The sequence below is a fragment of the Thalassophryne amazonica genome, chromosome 13, assembly GCF_902500255.1.
Source record: "Thalassophryne amazonica chromosome 13, fThaAma1.1, whole genome shotgun sequence".
NCBI lineage: Eukaryota > Metazoa > Chordata > Actinopteri > Batrachoidiformes > Batrachoididae > Thalassophryne > Thalassophryne amazonica.
Window position 1 is genome coordinate 4,808,738 of NC_047115.1, and position 17,735 is coordinate 4,826,472.

The 17,735-nt window shown below is 40.2% G+C and overlaps 1 protein-coding gene across 3 annotated transcripts in view; it reads right to left on the reverse strand.

Moving 5' to 3' along the window:
- LOC117523944 (cullin-9) overlaps positions 1-17,735 on the reverse strand; it is a 376,653-nt gene that overhangs the window by 9,704 nt on the left and 349,214 nt on the right. For all 3 annotated transcript variants that reach the window (XM_034185568.1, XM_034185567.1, XM_034185566.1), the window contains exon 43: positions 11,620-11,711. In XM_034185568.1, the coding sequence (XP_034041459.1) occupies positions 11,620-11,711 (92 nt within the window). The remainder of the gene's footprint in view (positions 1-11,619; positions 11,712-17,735) is intronic.

Genomic DNA, 17,735 nt, shown 5'->3' on the forward strand with positions numbered 1-17,735 from the left:
ATTAGGATTTAATGTAAAGTGAGAACTTCTGTATTAAGGTTGTAACATGTGGATCTATATACATTTTGTGTTCCAGGAGAAGCAGAACGACATCATTCACAGTATCAAACAGTTAAATGACAAAGTTGATGCACTGCATCCTGTGACCTTCCCTGAAAGTGTCAGTTCCCAGACATACCAGGAGAGAGAACAATGTGGACGCTGCTGAGATGATCGGCGGAGACTTTGGCTCAGATTTTTTTTTTTTCTTTCTCCAGAGGAAAGTTGAGTGATCGCCATGTTGTATGTGTGTAGATGAACCACGAAAAAGCTTTAATACAGCAATCAAATACATTTTGAGGTTAAACAAACATTTGCAAGGATTTTTCTTCAGAAAACTGCTGTATAAATGAGCAGTCCTGTGACACCTTTCTGTTTTGTAGAGATCAGTGGTTTCTGCTGCTAGTCTTCCATGTTTGGACCCGACACGTTTCTATTAGACAGTGCGAAGCTTTGTCACAGTTCAGAGCGGCAAAAGTTGGATTGGGTTGAACTTTGACCACGTCACCCTGTCGACAAGCAGGAATGTGCACGCTCCCGGCAGAAGCGTTGGTTTAGCTCGGCTTTTGACGCAACGCTTCAGACGCCTCTAAAAAGTAACGCGTTTCATTGAAAATAATGCTTTTTAGATCGATTTGTGGCGCCTCTGATGCTTCCAAAGCATGTGGTGTCAAAGGCCCTTTACACAAATTGCAGTGGGTACAGAGGATTAATCATTTTTGTCTGATTTGCTTTCACCTGTGTGGTATACCTAATTGATAACTAAACTGAGAAAATTCTGGAAGCAGTATAAACAGCTTGTTAAAAATATAGGGCCTGTCCAATAAGGTGTTGAGTTGAATACCAGTTATGACCATGTAGCTCAAATTATACAGTATCTGAACAGGAAAATATATATAATTGCTTATGATTAACAAAGGAAATTTTCAACTTGCAGCTCAACAGTGCTAATGACAGACTTGATGGCGAGGACAAGGGAACCAGGCACCAGAGGAATGCCCTAATCAATACCTTGACTGCATACACCCCTGGAATGGAACAAGGGAAGGATACAGAAACAATCATTGTCAGGGGCTGCTTGAACGCTACGGCTCCTGTTTATCTTTGGCAGCCAGGACAAGTCAGGAACCATCAAAGGCAGCCTTGCCAGGGACGTGCCACAAATTTACAGAGTTGTCATGGCGGCTGCAATAAATATCACATCAATGGACAGTACTACCATCATTTCTACAACTGTGCCATAATCCGAAGATGTCCTATCAAGCAGAATCAAAGAAGTATAGACGGGACCATCCTGAACTTTTTCCTGACCCAGATTACAGGTTTGAAAAACTAAATCTTGCACATCTTTTTTTTTTTGGGGGGGGGGGGGGGGGAGGACAGCCAGTCACAGTATAGAGGCACCGTGACGTCTGGTCTCTCTCTGGCTGCGAATCCAACATGGCAGAATCCACACCAAAACAGCTTAATTTCTGTGTGAGTCTAACATGTCCATCATATATTATGTAAAAGCTACTGAAAAACACTTTGAAAACTGAAAACACTGTTTTCACAACCTGATAACACCTCTGCGGTGATTTACAAGGAAAAGACACCCAGACAACTCAGGAGAAGTTATAGGCTTATGTGGCTGTGTTTGGAGAAATTGTGCACAGTGCAAGCTTTGCATTTTGCATTACTAATCTTAGCTTCATAGTGGAGTAGAGCACAGAAGGATTTTCTTTCACCAAAACAGATCAAATCCAGGCTTGCATCTCAGATGTATCTTCTGGCAATTTGTAGCTAAACTTCAAGTCTTCTTTTTAAGAAAATAAACTACTTCAGCATGAAGATGGATAACTGGTGATACAAAATGCAAAGCTTGCACTGTGCACAATTTCTCCAATCACAGCCACATAAGCCTATAACTTCTTCTGGGTGTCTTGGTGGCTTTCCTCACTCTTCTTCTTCTTGCACAGTCACTCAGTTTTTCACAACTGTCCATGCAGATTTACCATAGAGTGCCATATTGTTTGTATTTCTTCATAATTGATGTAAATAAAGTCCAAAACATTCAGTGGCAGCTTTACCCTCAGAGAGCCTCATCCACAACCGCCACAAAAGACAGGCAGTACATGTATTAAGAAGAGGGGTATGTAAACTTCTGATCAGGTTCATTGGGTAGTTTGTGTTGTCATTATGATTTGAAAAGAGTAAACACTGTTTGCCAGTAAATGGCTTCACCCAACCATGAACCATGAGCGAAAAAAAAGTTTTGTGTTAGCGTTCATATTCTCTGAAAAATTGCCAAAAAAAACTACACTTCTGCCAGGGTATGTAAACCTTTGGCCCCACCCGTGTGTGTGTGTGTATATATATATAAAATTATTAAGAAGACTGCACATACGGCTGAGGGTATTTTATATGATATGAGGGTGTTTATATTCTATAATAGCAAAGCTTATGGGCAGATTAGTAGCATCATTTAATTTGCATTGTACGTGGAATGTTTTTGATAAAATTTAATTTTACTTCCGGGGATCCAACATTAATTAAAATTAATAATTTTGTATTTTTGTATAGTTTTTTCATCATGTGAATTTCCTCAGGAAATTTATTGATTGTAATGTTTGTGTTAAACTGTTCAGTTTCGTTCTTAAAATGATGTGTGTTCAGTTGCATTGTCGTATCTGACTGTCATACTGAGGTTTCAAATCTATGTGATTAAAAACTTCCATAGGAATTTTCTCAGGGAATTTATTGATAGTAATGTTTGTGTTAAAACTGTCCACAGTTTTGCTCTTAAATATGATTTTTATTAATTGTATGTAGATGTCTAAAAAAATGTTTTTGTTTCAAGCAGTGATTTATGTTTAAGTTGTATTTATTTTTGCTCCTAAAATGTGTATTATCAGTTGTATGTAGATCAATAGATTCATTTTTTTTTTTTTTAGGTTTCATTATTAATTCTAGAAGATTTATTCTTACTATGTCTGGAGTAGTGTCTGTGGTTTACCGCTTAAGAAATGTTTTGTAACATTGAAAAGTTTTCATTTTATGTCCTTTTTGAGCAATGATGTTTAATTCTGTAAAGATGAATTCCTGTTATCAATTAAGTGATTTCAAAAGTTTCTCCATTACTGATTTTATATGTGAATTCCACATTGCAAGTCACTATTGGAATAAAACCTATTGAATTTTAAAACATTTATAAAGTTTGTTTTACTTATTTTTTAGTTTTCAATAGGAACAATCACAAAAAATTGTAGATAATTGAGTAAGAACATTGCACAAACATCATATGAACAGAGAATGAGGACAGGTAATGTTCACATTCGAACATTCTACAAATGTTCATTTAATGTTCTGCTGCAGCTGTTCATATGTTTGTGAACACTTATGAACGTTTGTATGTTCATTGAATGTTCGCAAGCAAACATTACCTGGCCTCATTCTTTGTTCATATGATGTTCATGCAGTGTTCATGCCACGTTTGCAAACGTTCTCATGCAAACATTCAATGAACATTCAAAGAACGTTTGGTCTCCGGGTGGGTAGCTACTTAAACTCTGAGTGAGATAGATTATCTCGTCAATAGTTTACATCCTCATTGAGCACAACTTTGGATGCTGTAGCTCCTCTGAAAAAGAGAGCATTAAATCAGAAGTGCCTGACTCTGTGGTATAACTCACAAACCCGCAGCTTAAAGCAGATAACCCGTAAGCTGGAGAGGAAATGGCGTCTCACTAATTTAGAAGATCTTCATTTAGCCTAGAAAAAGAGTCTGTTACTCTATAAAAAAGCCCTCCGTAAAGCTAGGACATCTTACTATTCATCACTAATTGAAGAAAATAAGAACAACCCCAGGTTTCTTTTCAGCACTGTAGCCAGGATGACAAAGAGTCAGAGCTCTATTGAGCTGAGTATTCCTTTAACTAGTAATGACTTCATGACTTTCTTTGCAAATAAAATTTTAACTATTAGAGAAAAAATTATTCATAACCATCCCAAAGACATAAAGGCACTGTGCTGCGGTAGTTTGAATCATATTTATCTAATAGATTACAATTTGTTCATGTAAATGGGGAGTCTTCTTCACAGACTAAGGTTAATTATGGAGTTCCACAAGGTTCTGTGCTAGGACCAATTTTATTCACTTTATACATGCTTCCCTTAGGCAGTGTTATTAGAAAGCATTGCTTAAATTTTCATTGTTACGCAGATGATACCCAGCTTTATCTATCCATGAAGCCAGAGGACACACACCAATTAGTTAAACTGCAGGAATGTCTTACAGACATAAAGACATGGATGACCTCTAATTTCCTGCTTTTAAATTCAGATAAAACTGAAGTTATTGTACTTGGCCCCACAAATCTTAGAAACATGGTGTCTAACCAGATCCTTACTCTGGATGGCATTACCCTGACCTCTAGTAATACTGTGAGAAATCTTGGAGTCATTTTTGATCAGGATATGTCCTTCAAAGCGCATAATAAGCAAATATGTAGGACTGCTTTTTTGCATTTGCACAATATCTCTAAAATTAGAATGGTCTTGTCTCAGAGTGATGCTGAAAAACTAATTCATACATTAATTTCCTCTAGGCTGGACTATTGTAATTCATTATCAGGTTGTCCTAAAAGTTCCCTGAAAAGCCTTCAGTTAATTCAAAATGCTGCAGCTAGAGTACTGACGGGGACTAGAAGGAGAGAGCATATTTCACCCATATTGGCCTCTCTTCATTGGCTTCCTGTTAATTCCAGAATAGAATTTAAAATTCTTCTTCTTACTTATAAGGTTTTGAATAATCAGGTCCCATCTTATCTTAGGGACCTCTTAGTACCATATCACCCCAATAGAGTGCTTCGCTCTCAGACTGCAGGCTTACTTGTAGTTCCTAGGGTTTGTAAGAGTAGAATGGGAGGCAGAGCCTTCAGCTTTCAGGCTCCTCTCCTGTGGAACCAGCTCCCAATTCAGATCAGGGAGACAGACACCCTCTCTACTTTTAAGATTAGGCTTAAAACTTTCCTTTTTGCTAAAGCTTATAGTTAGGGCTGGATCAGGTGACCCTGAACCATCCCTTAGTTATGCTGCTATAGACTTAGACTGCTGGGGGTTCCCATGATGCACTGAGTGTTTCTTTATCTTTTTGCTCTGTATGCACCACTCTGCATTTAATCATTAGTGATTGATCTCTGCTCCCTTCCACAGCATGTCTTTTTCCTGATTCTCTCCCTCAGCCCCAACCAGTCCCAGCAGAAGACTGCCCCTCCCTGAGCCTGGTTCTGCTGGAGGTTTCTTCCTGTTAAAAGGGAGTTTTTCCTTCCCACTGTCCCCAAGTGCTTGCTCACAGGAGGTCGTTTTGACCGTTGGGGTTTTTCTGTAATTATTGTATGGCTTTGCCTTACAATATAAAGCACCTTGGGGCAACTGTTTGTTGTGATTTGGCGCTATATAAATAAAATTGATTTAATGAGAGAAAGAAAAAAAATTCAAAGGTCCCAGATGCACAAAAAGGTGAAAGATATGTTGTAAATGTTTCTTCCTTTTTTCCAACTTGAAAACCAATACCTGTAATACCCGCAGTAATGCTCAAACAATGTGGTGCATAATTTCTGCTTTTGAGATTTAAATATTTTTATTCTTCATAAAAATATCTTCAAAAACATTATTTTAAAATCAAAAGCAAAAATGATAATATACTAAAAGAAGAAGGTGAGATTCAGTGCCTCCAAATATGAGACCATGGTCCTCTGTTGGAAAAGTTTTGACCACCCTCTCTGGGTCAGGGGAAAGTCACTGCCCCGGGTGGACGACTTCAAGTATCTCAGGGTCTTGTTCACGAGTGGGGGTAAGTTGGAACAGGAGATTGACAGATTTTGACTGTCTGATGTTTTACGGCTGCTGTACCGGACAGTCATGCTGAAGAAGTAGCTTAACCAAAAGGTGAGACTCAATTTCACAAGTTGATTTATGCTCCTGTCCTCACTTACGTCATGAACTTTGGGTAATGACTAAAAGAATAAACTCTCAGATGGCGGGAATGAGATTCCTCCCTTGGGTATCTGGGATTACACTACTGGACAGGGTGAGAAGTTTGACTGACCAGGCAACGGCGTAAAGATTTAACATCAGACGAACTGGACAAGACTGAAGATAGGAAAGAAGAAGAGAACGGTTCTATCCTTGCGGGTGGCCGAGCGCTCCGCATCAAAATAGCAAGCGTAGTTTCTGGACCTGTTTGCCAGAGTTTGCCACAGCTCCGCACAGCAGAGAGGGGGGCGGTGTGAGTGGCCCGCTGCGGCGCGAGCCTGCAGACATGGTAAGCGCATCGGAGACAAAACATAAAATAGTCCCAAATACTCACACATTTTTATCAAGTTCTGTTAACTTAAATAAATATTTGTGTGTTAGCTCACTGTGTGGGACCGTGGTATAAGCGGAAGAGTTTGAATGCACTTCGTGTTTTAGACTCCGCATTGTGCATTCAAACCGTATAATGCACGGCTTATCATTGTTTAATCCTTACTGATCTTAGACTTCACAAATGTTTTTAACTGTTTAAGCTATATTCAATACACATGCAAAAATATGTTAGCAATCTAAAAATTATCAGACCAAAATTTATCGGAAGATAATTGGTCCGCTGATGGTTTTCAAAGTTATCTGAAAAGCTAATCCGATAATGAAAAGATTAGCTTCGATAATCAGAGGTTAGTGGATTAGCGGAACTGTGCCCACCACTTCTTATAGTCTGGAATAGCATTGTGCCACACAAGGTGGAATACTTTTAGTTTTGAACTATGCCAATTTTGTTCTTGACCTCTGGCCTTATGCTTGAGGCCACATAAGTAATCATTGAACCAAGGCGACTGTGTCTGGTTCAATACACACTGACAAAATAGCATGGTTGATTTTTATTCTTCTGACCATGGCAATACATATTACCCTGGGCAGAGCTGAGAGTCACATATTGAAATGAATTATATTTTAGACCCCCAACAGCTAGTCAGATAAACCCAGATTTATTAATTAGAGCAACACCCCTGCTTTGCTTTGTATCATGAGGGATGTGACTAAATGTGTATGCTTCATTTAAGGGGAGGACAGCAGTAGGCTTAAGCCATGTTTCACATAAACCAATCATATCTAAGTGGTGATCCATAATTAGATTATTAACAGTGATTTTGAAGACAGTGACCTTATGTTAATGAGACCCAAATTAAGGACCTCAATGGGTTTGACAACTGGACTGTGGGGATCTGGGGGTGTTTCCAGAGAAGTATATATAAGATGCCTAAAATTAGGCTTAGGTTTAAGCAATTCCATGTGGGTTGTGGGCAGTAGTGGGCACAGATAACCAAAAAATTAACTTCGATAACAGATAATCAGATAACTGAAAAGTTATCTTTGATAAAGTTAAAATGATAAACCACCCAAAAATGTATCGGAAGTTACAGATAACCGATAAATTCCAGTATTGTCTCCGGTACACTTGCAACTACTAGCAAGCTGATTCTGAGTTTAACACCACGATCACTTCTGAAAGCATCAAAGGTGACGACAGACCCAAACAATGAGTCAGCACTTCTGTCTTTGAGTGTCCTGCCCCCCGCTGGAGGCTCCAGTTTACTACAAGGCTTCCAGCACAAACGCAGCTGAGAGGAGCCACAAAGCTCAACTCTCTACTCAATCACAATGCTGCCATGAGGCGGAGGTCTTGGAAAATAAAGCAATGCTGACTTATGGTTTGGTGTATAAATAAAATGAACACTGATAGAATAACTCCATTAATGTCAATTCTGTCATTTGTGCAAAGTTAAGATATAACATATATCTTTTAATGTTGAATAATGCACTAATTATGAAGTTCTGTAACAAACACATACAGATGGCATTCTGGGTAAAACGTGCATCCGGGGTGAATACTGCCATGAACACTACTAGCCAGTAGATGGCAGTAGAGACCTTGAAAACATGCCAAAACAAAATTCCAGATAATCTGTCTGCTACATTTAAGATGTGTGGAATTTAATAAATGCAAACACAATAACGTCTATAAACCCAGAGAATATATTCACGAGAGTTTTACGCACTAGAGTTTAATGCTGTTGTCCGTGGAGCCTGATCAGAGTGTCTCAAATGCATTTCTCATGTCGTGAACGTACTGAGATTACCCTATACCCATAATGCACCTGGACACAGCATGTCCACACTAAAACCTTAAAAATTAGTGCATTACTTTAAAACTAAAACATATATCCGATATTTTCACTTTATAAAACTTCAGACATGACGTTAATTTAAATAACCTGTCCGAAATTAGTTTGGTTAAAATTTGAACCATAAGTTTAAAATGTATACCTCTGGATAACTTGGGTGATATTGGCCGCATATCAGTATGGAGTTAAAAGAAATTTGTTTTTTGTGTGTGTGTGTGACCAGTTCTCCTTTGCCTGCAGAGGGTAGAACTGTGCATCTGCTACAAAACATTTAACAGATAGGTGCTCAACTGATTTTAAATTTTATAACAGGGCTGTGAAATGAAAATTGTGAAATCTGAGGAAAATTCGCAGGGGGTCTGGGGGATGCAACCCCCCTCCCCTCCGGGGTCTAGGGCCTTGTGGGGCCCCAGAAACCAAATAAAATTTTCATCTACTGATACATTTTCAACATCTCCTGGAAGAGCAAATCTCAAAATTAGTGCATATTTAAATGATCTTAGATTCAACCTTTCATTTGAACCGCCAATGATCATATTGAAATAACAGAATATGACGTGGAAGTAGGACCTGGAATGATTTTCCTTTTAATTGTAAACCAAATTATGCATTGACTCAGAACAATTAAACTACATGAAATTCATGAAGACTGAAAAGACTGTTAAAGTATTTCAAAAACCACAGCTAAAGCTTGTAGAATATTTTAACAATCAGGGTAAAATATCAATAACATACCTAACAACAAAAAGCCACACATTCTTGTGTAAATTCCTGTAAATCCACTCAAAGCCACAAGTCTTTTTCCCCATTAAAAAAGTCTACATTAATAAAAACTAATTTACATTGTTGTGTAAATTCCTGTAGCCTAAATTCATTCAAAGCCACAATGTCTTTTTTTTCAATGAAAGAAAGTCTAGATTAATGAAAGAAAAAAGGCACATAATTTCTGAAATCCTGTTTGAACAGCACAGTGTTTATTTTCCAGAGAGAAAAAAAATTCTTACCAGTTCACTTTTCCCGTTTATCTTTCAGGTGTGTTGATGAAGCCAGCAACAATTCCACAGATTCTTGTCCTTATCAGACTTTTTCAAACCGTCTTTCTCACCATCTTCGCTCTGTCTGACGTCGCTCTGTGACACAGACATGCTGCAAAATTCTTCTTTTAAAAACTTGAAAGTTCTAAAAGTTTGCGATGTCCACATGCTACGTTCAGCTAGCTTCGCACAGGAGCCACACAGCGTCACCGCAGCAACCAACCAGTCCCGCTTTACGACAACTGTCGTAACAGCCAGGCTTTGAGTGGCATTTATTCTCCTCGAAACTCCGCGGATCCGAGGAAACTGATTTGTATCTGTAACACACAGATCAGTGTCCGCGGACTTATAAAACTTGCATGATGTCGTAAAAAAGAACACTTTGCGATAAGCATTTTAAAAACTCAGTAACAATCACAATTAAAGAGTACAACACTAACACTCCCACACCACTCCCCATGATGAAATCCACAGAATCCCGCGGATCCGCGGAGTTTTCACAGCCCTGTTATAAGAGTTTGTAGCTGTTCAGCTTTGTTTACCAGGTTAACAGTCTAAAAATTATCGGACAAAAATTTATCGGAAGATAATTAGTCCGATAATGGTTTTCAACATTTTCTGAAAAGATAATCTGATAATGAAAACATTATCTTCGATAATTATCGGTTATCGAAAATGTGCACACTGGTCGTGGGTAGCAGACACAAAGTACTGGATGTTGCAGGAACAGTCAGTGGGACATCCTCAATTTTAATGTCATCCAATGTAGTAATGGGTATTAAGTTTGCAAAACATATTCCTCTATGCTCTTAATGGACACATCTGCACGTGTCCCTCCCTGCCACATAAACTGCACTAAACCATAAAGTCTGATCTCACACTGACACAAACCCAGTAATGGGAGGCCAAAACTTGTGAATATGGCCAGACTTTCTTTTCCTAGTCACCTGTTCAACAGAACAGGTGTACAGTAAGAGAAAGCTCTGTGGCCTGCTGACTTCTTTTTAACCTTTGGAACACACAGTAATCCTGCCTCCAGAGGACACAGAGCATGGGTGGGCACGTAAGGTTATTTAGATCAGTCAGATAAGGAGGCCCTAGTCCATGGAAGATTTTCTATGTTAATAGCAAAACCTAAAAGTTTGACCTCACACAGACAGGAAGCCAGTAACGGGAGCTCAAAACTGGGTAATGTGGCCAGACTTAACTCTCCTCGTCAGAACTCTAGCAGCAGCCTTTTGAACCAACTGGAGACCTATGATGCTGGACTACAGTAAACTGGAGAATAGGACGTTACAGTAATCCAGTCTAGAAGAGACAAAGGCATGAGACAATGTCTCTATGTCAGCCATAAACAGGACAGGTCGAATCTTCACAGTATGTCAGTGGTGAAAGTAGGTCGAATAACAGTGTGGGGTCAAAGATCACTCCAAGATTTTTTACAGTTTATCACTGTGACAAACAACAAAACCAATGACCAGCATCTTGGCCTTGTCAGAGTTTACAAGTAAGCTGCTGAACATCTAGTTTTTCAGTAAAGCCAGACAGTCCTCTGAAGTCCCAGTTCAGAAGTATGGGTGAGATTATCTGCAGTTTTCGGCATGTACAACTGACTGCCATTGGTGTAACAATGAACAGTAAATCAAAAACATCACAGTATCTGCCCAAAGGGTGCTATATAGAAAGACAATAGCAAAGGGTCTAAAATGGACCCTGCAGTACCCCATATTTTACTAGAACAAGATTTGCAGTAACATTCTGCAAGACACAGAGACCGACAAGTAAGATGTCAACCACAAGAAAACACGTGGTAACCCCAAAATTCTTCTCAAGCCTATCCAATAATATACAATGATCCAAGTGCCAAACATGATGGTCAAAACTATGGTGAAAGTACTGAAGAACAAATGAAATACCATTTCAAACAAAGTGCTCCAGAAGAATCAATATAGTGTTAAAGCCAGAAGAGCAACCACAGATGTGATCTTTACTCTGAATCAACTTCAAGAGAAAGCTGTTAAACAGCAACAATATGTTCAACAATGTCCAGAAACATTTTAAGGACCCAAGGCATCCCTGGACTGTGGTGCACACCGAGGATGCACCACAGTGAAGTTTCATGTTTTAGTGACGTGATTGTGTTTCATGACACACTCAATTTGTTTTCATGGTTTCCTATTTATGACGGTAGTTACATGCTACATTCAGGCTTTTCTGTTACAGATGTTATACTTAATCGGTATGTTTTGCACTAGTTACAGTTTTATAACATAATTAACACTTATTTTGCTCTATTAAATTTATATGAAAGATGTGCTTTTATGGATTCATGTCATACTCACACTTTGTTGGCATCTGTGTGACTGGAGAGATTGGAGGTCTGTGTTGACTCTGGTTCCTGGTTGCTTTTGGACTGATAACCCACTCTGAAGTCCTGATTTGGTAGAAAAATCAAGAAAAAAGTTACTGGTACATTGTAAGACAAAAGGCCCTTTTCTACTTCACAGAACTAGCACTACTCGCCTCGACTCTACTCGGTTTGGTTTCAGGCACGTCTTTTTTCATTACAAACAGAACCTCCTCAACGTGGGCGGGGTCGTCAGAGCAAACAGCTGCGACGTCAATTTATACGTTACACAAACATAAACGATGACAGATTCTGTGCATTTGCTACACTGAGTTTTAAAGAGAAACCTGCAGGCAGTGAGACAAAAGTACAGAAGACTTTGGGAAGTCATACAAGAATATGAAGATGACAGGATACAAACTGCTAAGAGACGAGGCATGACAATAAGCTAATCGTTAGCTTCCCAGATAGCTCGTAAATAATAAGTCCAGCATACAATGTTATAATAACTTGTGGCTGTCAAAATAAAGCATTAATTTAGATCAGGGATGGGAACTTGTTCCAGAAAGGGCCATGATGGTGCAGGTTTTCTTTGCAGCCACTGACTTCACCAGGTGATTTCACTGATTAACTGATTCCACCTGCTTAAAATGATAATCAGTGAAATCACCTGGTGGAATCAGAGGGTGCAAAGAAAACCTGCACCCTCTTGGCCCTTTCTGGAACAAGTTGCCCACCCCTGATTTAGATTAATTAATTACAGCACCTATCACGCCTTCAGTCACATTTTGCTCCATTTTGTTTTGACGTCAGTGACTTGGTCTGTAAAAAAAAGACTTGTTTCTAAGAGCAATAAATGCGTTAGATGGCAATACTTTTTATATCAAAGTAACATGCTTTGATAATTTATTGTTATATCTCAAATGTGGGAGTTTGCACGTTTACTGACATCATGCACAAAATGTTGGTTCGGTTTTAATGTCGTCACTGAACTCCAACAGGCTTAAAACCTATTAAAAACACTTGATTCATGTTTTTCCATTCAGATTTTAATGTTCAATGGACAGATTTAAATATGAAACCTGATAATTATTAAAGGAGTCATATTGTGCACAATCAGCCTCCAAACTCCCGCAATTCAATATTTATAGACTATCTATATAATATAGCTTTTTATTGTCACTGTACATATTATACATACGAGCTCTGTTAGAAAACTATCCGACCTTTTAATTTTTTTAAAAAACTATATGGATTTGAATCATGTCGAGGTGGACATCAGCACTTCTGCGGCACATTCCACTGTTACAGGAGATTTTGTAATGAAAGACGTGTCGGGACGGAGCCGCTCATGTGGAGCCGTCCACATCTTCTGCAATTTCTCTGGTAGTCAGACGACGTCCCGGCTCAACACAGCCTTCACTTTGGAAATGATCTGGTCGTTTCAGCCTGTCGATGGCCACTCGGAGCGCGGCGCGCCCTCAGCCGCTGTGGGCTGTCTTTAATCCAGTTGTAATGCTCCTTAATTTGTGTGACACCTAGAGTATCCTCACCGAAAGCCGTCTGAATCTTCCGAATGGTTTCCACCTGGCTGTCTCTCACAGTTTCTGGAAAAATTTGATCCAGCGCTGCTCCAATCGCTCAGCCATTTCCCTGACAATGAAAATCCGACGAGGGGGGTGGACAAGTGCTCACTCAAAGCCTGCCCACAGGCGAATGACGCAACCGACAGGCGTGAAAAAAGTCACGCATGCGCAGGAAGGTTCAAGCTTGGCTGATGCAATCGCACATGATTCAAATACATATAGTTTTAAAAAAAATAAAAAGGTCGGACAGTTTTCTATCAGACCTCGTACAATGAAATTTGTCTGCATGTAACCCATCCAAATTAGTTAGACAGTTCTCTGGATTTAAGATCAATTTACATCACAGCTTGTTTAATACCTGCTTGATGTGTAACAGAAATAACCCAGATCCTTTTTTTTCTAATTTTACCAGATTATTAAATGCCTCAAACACACACAGATATGATTTTTTTTTAATATACATGCAATTAAATGATTCATTTAGATTAACTAATCACAAACCCTGTAATCAATTACATTATTTTTGTAATAACCTGACAGCACTAATTAAAATATGTATGCTGTGTGTGTGTGTTTAAGATGGTTTTCTCAGGTTCACCACTGCAAAAGCTTATGACATGGAATGGGGCACCTTTGTGATCATTTGCCTACATGTTACACACCGGTTATGTTTCACTGTGAATTTTAAATACATTTTTATACTTTTTGCTAAAATATCCCCACTTTTGTCTAACAAAGTTACCAAGGTTTACTGATTTAAATTAAATGCTAACATTTTGAAAAGCTGTTTAAACATAATCCAGTAGTAAAATAAGTTTGGCATTTAATGAGGTCATAAATGTAAATGGAAGTAAACAGACAGTAAAACTGGCTGTTCAAAAAATCTGAATAAATTACTTCTGGTTTGGTATAAGTCATCCAGCAGAATTATACACCACAGTACAATACAAGGTCTGTTAGAAAAGTATCCGACCTTTTTATTTTTTTCAAAAACTATATGGATTTGAATCACGTGTGATTGCATCAGCCAAGCTTGAACCTTCGTGCGCATGCATGAGTTTTTTCACGCCTGTCGGTTGCGTCATTCGCCTGTGAGCAGGCTTTGTGTGAGCACTGGTCCACCCCTCTCGTCATTTCTTTATTGTGAATAAATGTCTGAACGATTTGGAGCTTTGCTGCATCAATTTTTTTCCAGAAACTGTGAGAGACCTCCAGGTGGACACCGTTCGGAAAATTAATATGGCTTTCAGGGACGATTTTGTGGGGATTACACAGATTAAGGAGTGTTACTGCTGCTTTAAGGACGGCCCACAGCGTCTGAAAGCACGGCGCGCTCCGAGTGCCGATCGACAGGCTGAAACAACCAGATCATTTCCAACGTGAAGGCTTTGTTGATCTGGGACGTCGTCTGACTTTCACAAAAAGGCAGGAGACGTGGACATCAGCACTTTTTCGGCACATTCCACTGTTACAGGAGTTTTTTTCATGGAAAGAAAAGCGGTTGGATGCGCCACCGTGCCGTTCATGGCGCGGGACAAAACCACCTCCCTGTTGGTCTCACAGGACGGCTTTGAGACGGCTTTCAGACAGCTGTCGGTGGGTTTTCAGTCATGTGACTAACCAAGAAATTGTGGATGAGCCTGGACATGCCAGAACATGTCCTGTGAGGCTTCATCACAGCGTTGCTTTGCACCATGCGGCTCCACCGCGACGCGCGGAACTCCTCCGCATGTCTGTCTCAATGTGCCGAAAAAGTGCTGATGTCCACGTCTTCCGCAATTCCTGTGCTAGTCAGATGACATACCGGATCAAGACAGCGTCCAGTTTAGAAATGAACGGCACATTCCACTGTTACAGGAGTTTTTGTCATGGAAAGAAAAGCGGAGGAGTTGCACGCGTCGCGGTGGAGCCGCATGGCACAAAGCAACGCCGTGATGAAGCCTCACAGGACATGTTGGGGCATGTCCAGCTCATGCTCAATTTCTCGGATAATTACACGACTGAAAAGCAACCAGAAGCCATCTGAAAGCCACCTGAAAGAAGTCCTGTGAGACCAACACGGAGGTGGTTTTGTCCCGCGCGATGAACGGCACGGTGGCGCAATCCTCCGCTTTTCTTTCCATGAAAAAAACTCCTGTACATTATACATTGTGGTTTTTAAAGCCATAATAATAATCAGCTTAAGTGAACATCTTTAATTAGTGTGTGCTGCCATCTTTTAGCCCTGTGTTTCCCAACCGGGGGTACGCGTACCCCTAGGGGTATGTGGAGGTACTGCAGGGGGTACGTGGCGCACGGGGATTTTTTTTTTTTTTTAAGGTGTCACACAAAAGCGTAGTCCCAAGCTAACTCGTAATATGTGGACAAAAGAATGTCTGCTGTGGAATTTAGTAATATTCTATTTATTTAATAAAATTTTAAAGATAAATCTTCTCAGCAATGTGTCATGTCGAGCTCATCAATAACGGTACGTTTGCGCTACAACTCGTTTCCCTGGGAAGACAATGACCTGTGACACAAAAGACAAAAGCATAGCAACCAATGGATAAATGGTTAAAACGTCCAGTTTCGCTGGATCCAGGGGGTTTGGAGGAGACAGCAGAGAAACGCAAGAAAAAGGCCAAAGCTAAACCTAGGCAGTACAATGAAAACTACATTTTGTATGGTTTCACCACGTCAACGTCTTCGGAACTACCGCAGCCTCCGTGTTTCTTCTGTGGTGAAATTCTGGCTAACAGCGCAATGAAGCCAGCAAATTTGCAGCGACACCAGAGCACCAAGCACCCTGCAAAAGTAGGGAAAACTGAAGAGTACTACAAACGAAAGCTGTCAGAATTTAAGTCAGGTCAGATTCAGAATACAATGATGAAAGCCACTAATGTGTTGAGCAAAGCCCTGGAGGTGTCTTACGCCGTATTGCTGCTTGTGGCACAAACAAAAACTCCTCACTCAATTGTTGAAGAACTAATTCTCCCTGCAGCGACTCGCATGGCTGAAATAATGAGACAAAAAAGCAGCTGAGACATTCAAGAAACTTCCCCTGTCAAACAATACCGTGGCCCGACGGACTGATGATATGGCTCTTGATACTGCGGGATAAGTTGTGGACAAAATAAAATGAGCCGGTCAGTTCGCTTTGCAGCTGGATGAAATGACATGTGAGTGGAGAAGCGCAGCTCCTGGTCTTCGTTTGTTACAAAGATGTGTCAGACATAAACGAGCATATTTTGTTTTGCAAAAGACTGCCAGGAAAGACAATGTTTCAGGTTACTGACAGTTTTTTCAAAGAGCACGATATACAGTGGAAACAATGCAGCCACATCTGTACTGATGGCGTGGCTGCAATGACTGGGAGCGTGAAGGGACTATTCAGACAAGTGAAAAAGTAAACCCTGACATTAAATGGATGCATTGTATTATCCACAGCGAAGCACTGGCTAGTAAGAGAATGAGCCCTGATCTAAATGCTGTTATGGATGACGCTGTGAAGATGATCAACTTCATCCAATCCCGGCCACTAAATCACAGACTGTTCGAAACTCTTTGCCACGAGAGCGGCGCGCAACACGACCCGCTACTGCTTCACACAGACGTCCGCTGGCTGTCTCATGGGAAAACGCTACTGAGGCTTTATGAACTTCGCAGTGAAGTTTTTGCATTTTTGAAGGAGCAGCTGCATTATCTTGCTGTGGTGTTTGAGGATGCCAATTGGGTGGCACGTCTGGCTTATCTCGCTGATGTGTTTACCAAACTCAACAAGCTCAACCTCTCACTCCAGGGTAAGGAGTCACACGTCCAGAGGATGTATGAGAAAGTGGAAGGGTTCACAAAAAAGCTCAATCTGTGGCAAAGGAAATGTGAGGAGGGTGATGTGAGCCATTTCCCATTACTTCATGCACATCTTGCCACTACTGATGTCACCAGGGCTCCAGTGGTAAAACATCTATCCAAACTCAACTCAGACTTTAACCAATACTTTCAGGATATTGATAAAAAGTCAGAAAGCCTGGATTGGGTGAGGGACCCATTCACCCCAACTGAGAGCAACAACAAGCTTCCCGCAAGGCTGCAGGAGCAGCTGCTGGATGTGTCCTCTGACCGGGGCCTGAAAGTGGCACACAGAGAAAAGACTGACACAGTTTTGGTGTAAAGTGGAGAAGGAATATCCTGAATTGGGAAAACATGCACTGACTGAACTTTTACCTTTTGGCTCAACATATATGTGTGAGGTGACCTTCTCAGCTCTGACACACATAAAAACAAATAAGAGGAACAGGCTGGATGTGGAGAACAGCCTGCTAGCAGCTGTTTCCACATTGTCCCCAGATCTAGCAAAGCTGATGAAAGACAAGCAAGCTCAAGTGTCTCACTAAAGACCAGATTATACTACAGTAGTGAGTATTTTGATGAAGGCTTTGTTTCAGATATTAACTATTAAAAGCCTGTTTATGGAGGACTGTTTATGAAGGAGACTCCAGTTTTGTGATGTTACATGAGTTATGTTAATGTATTCTTAAAAAAAGAC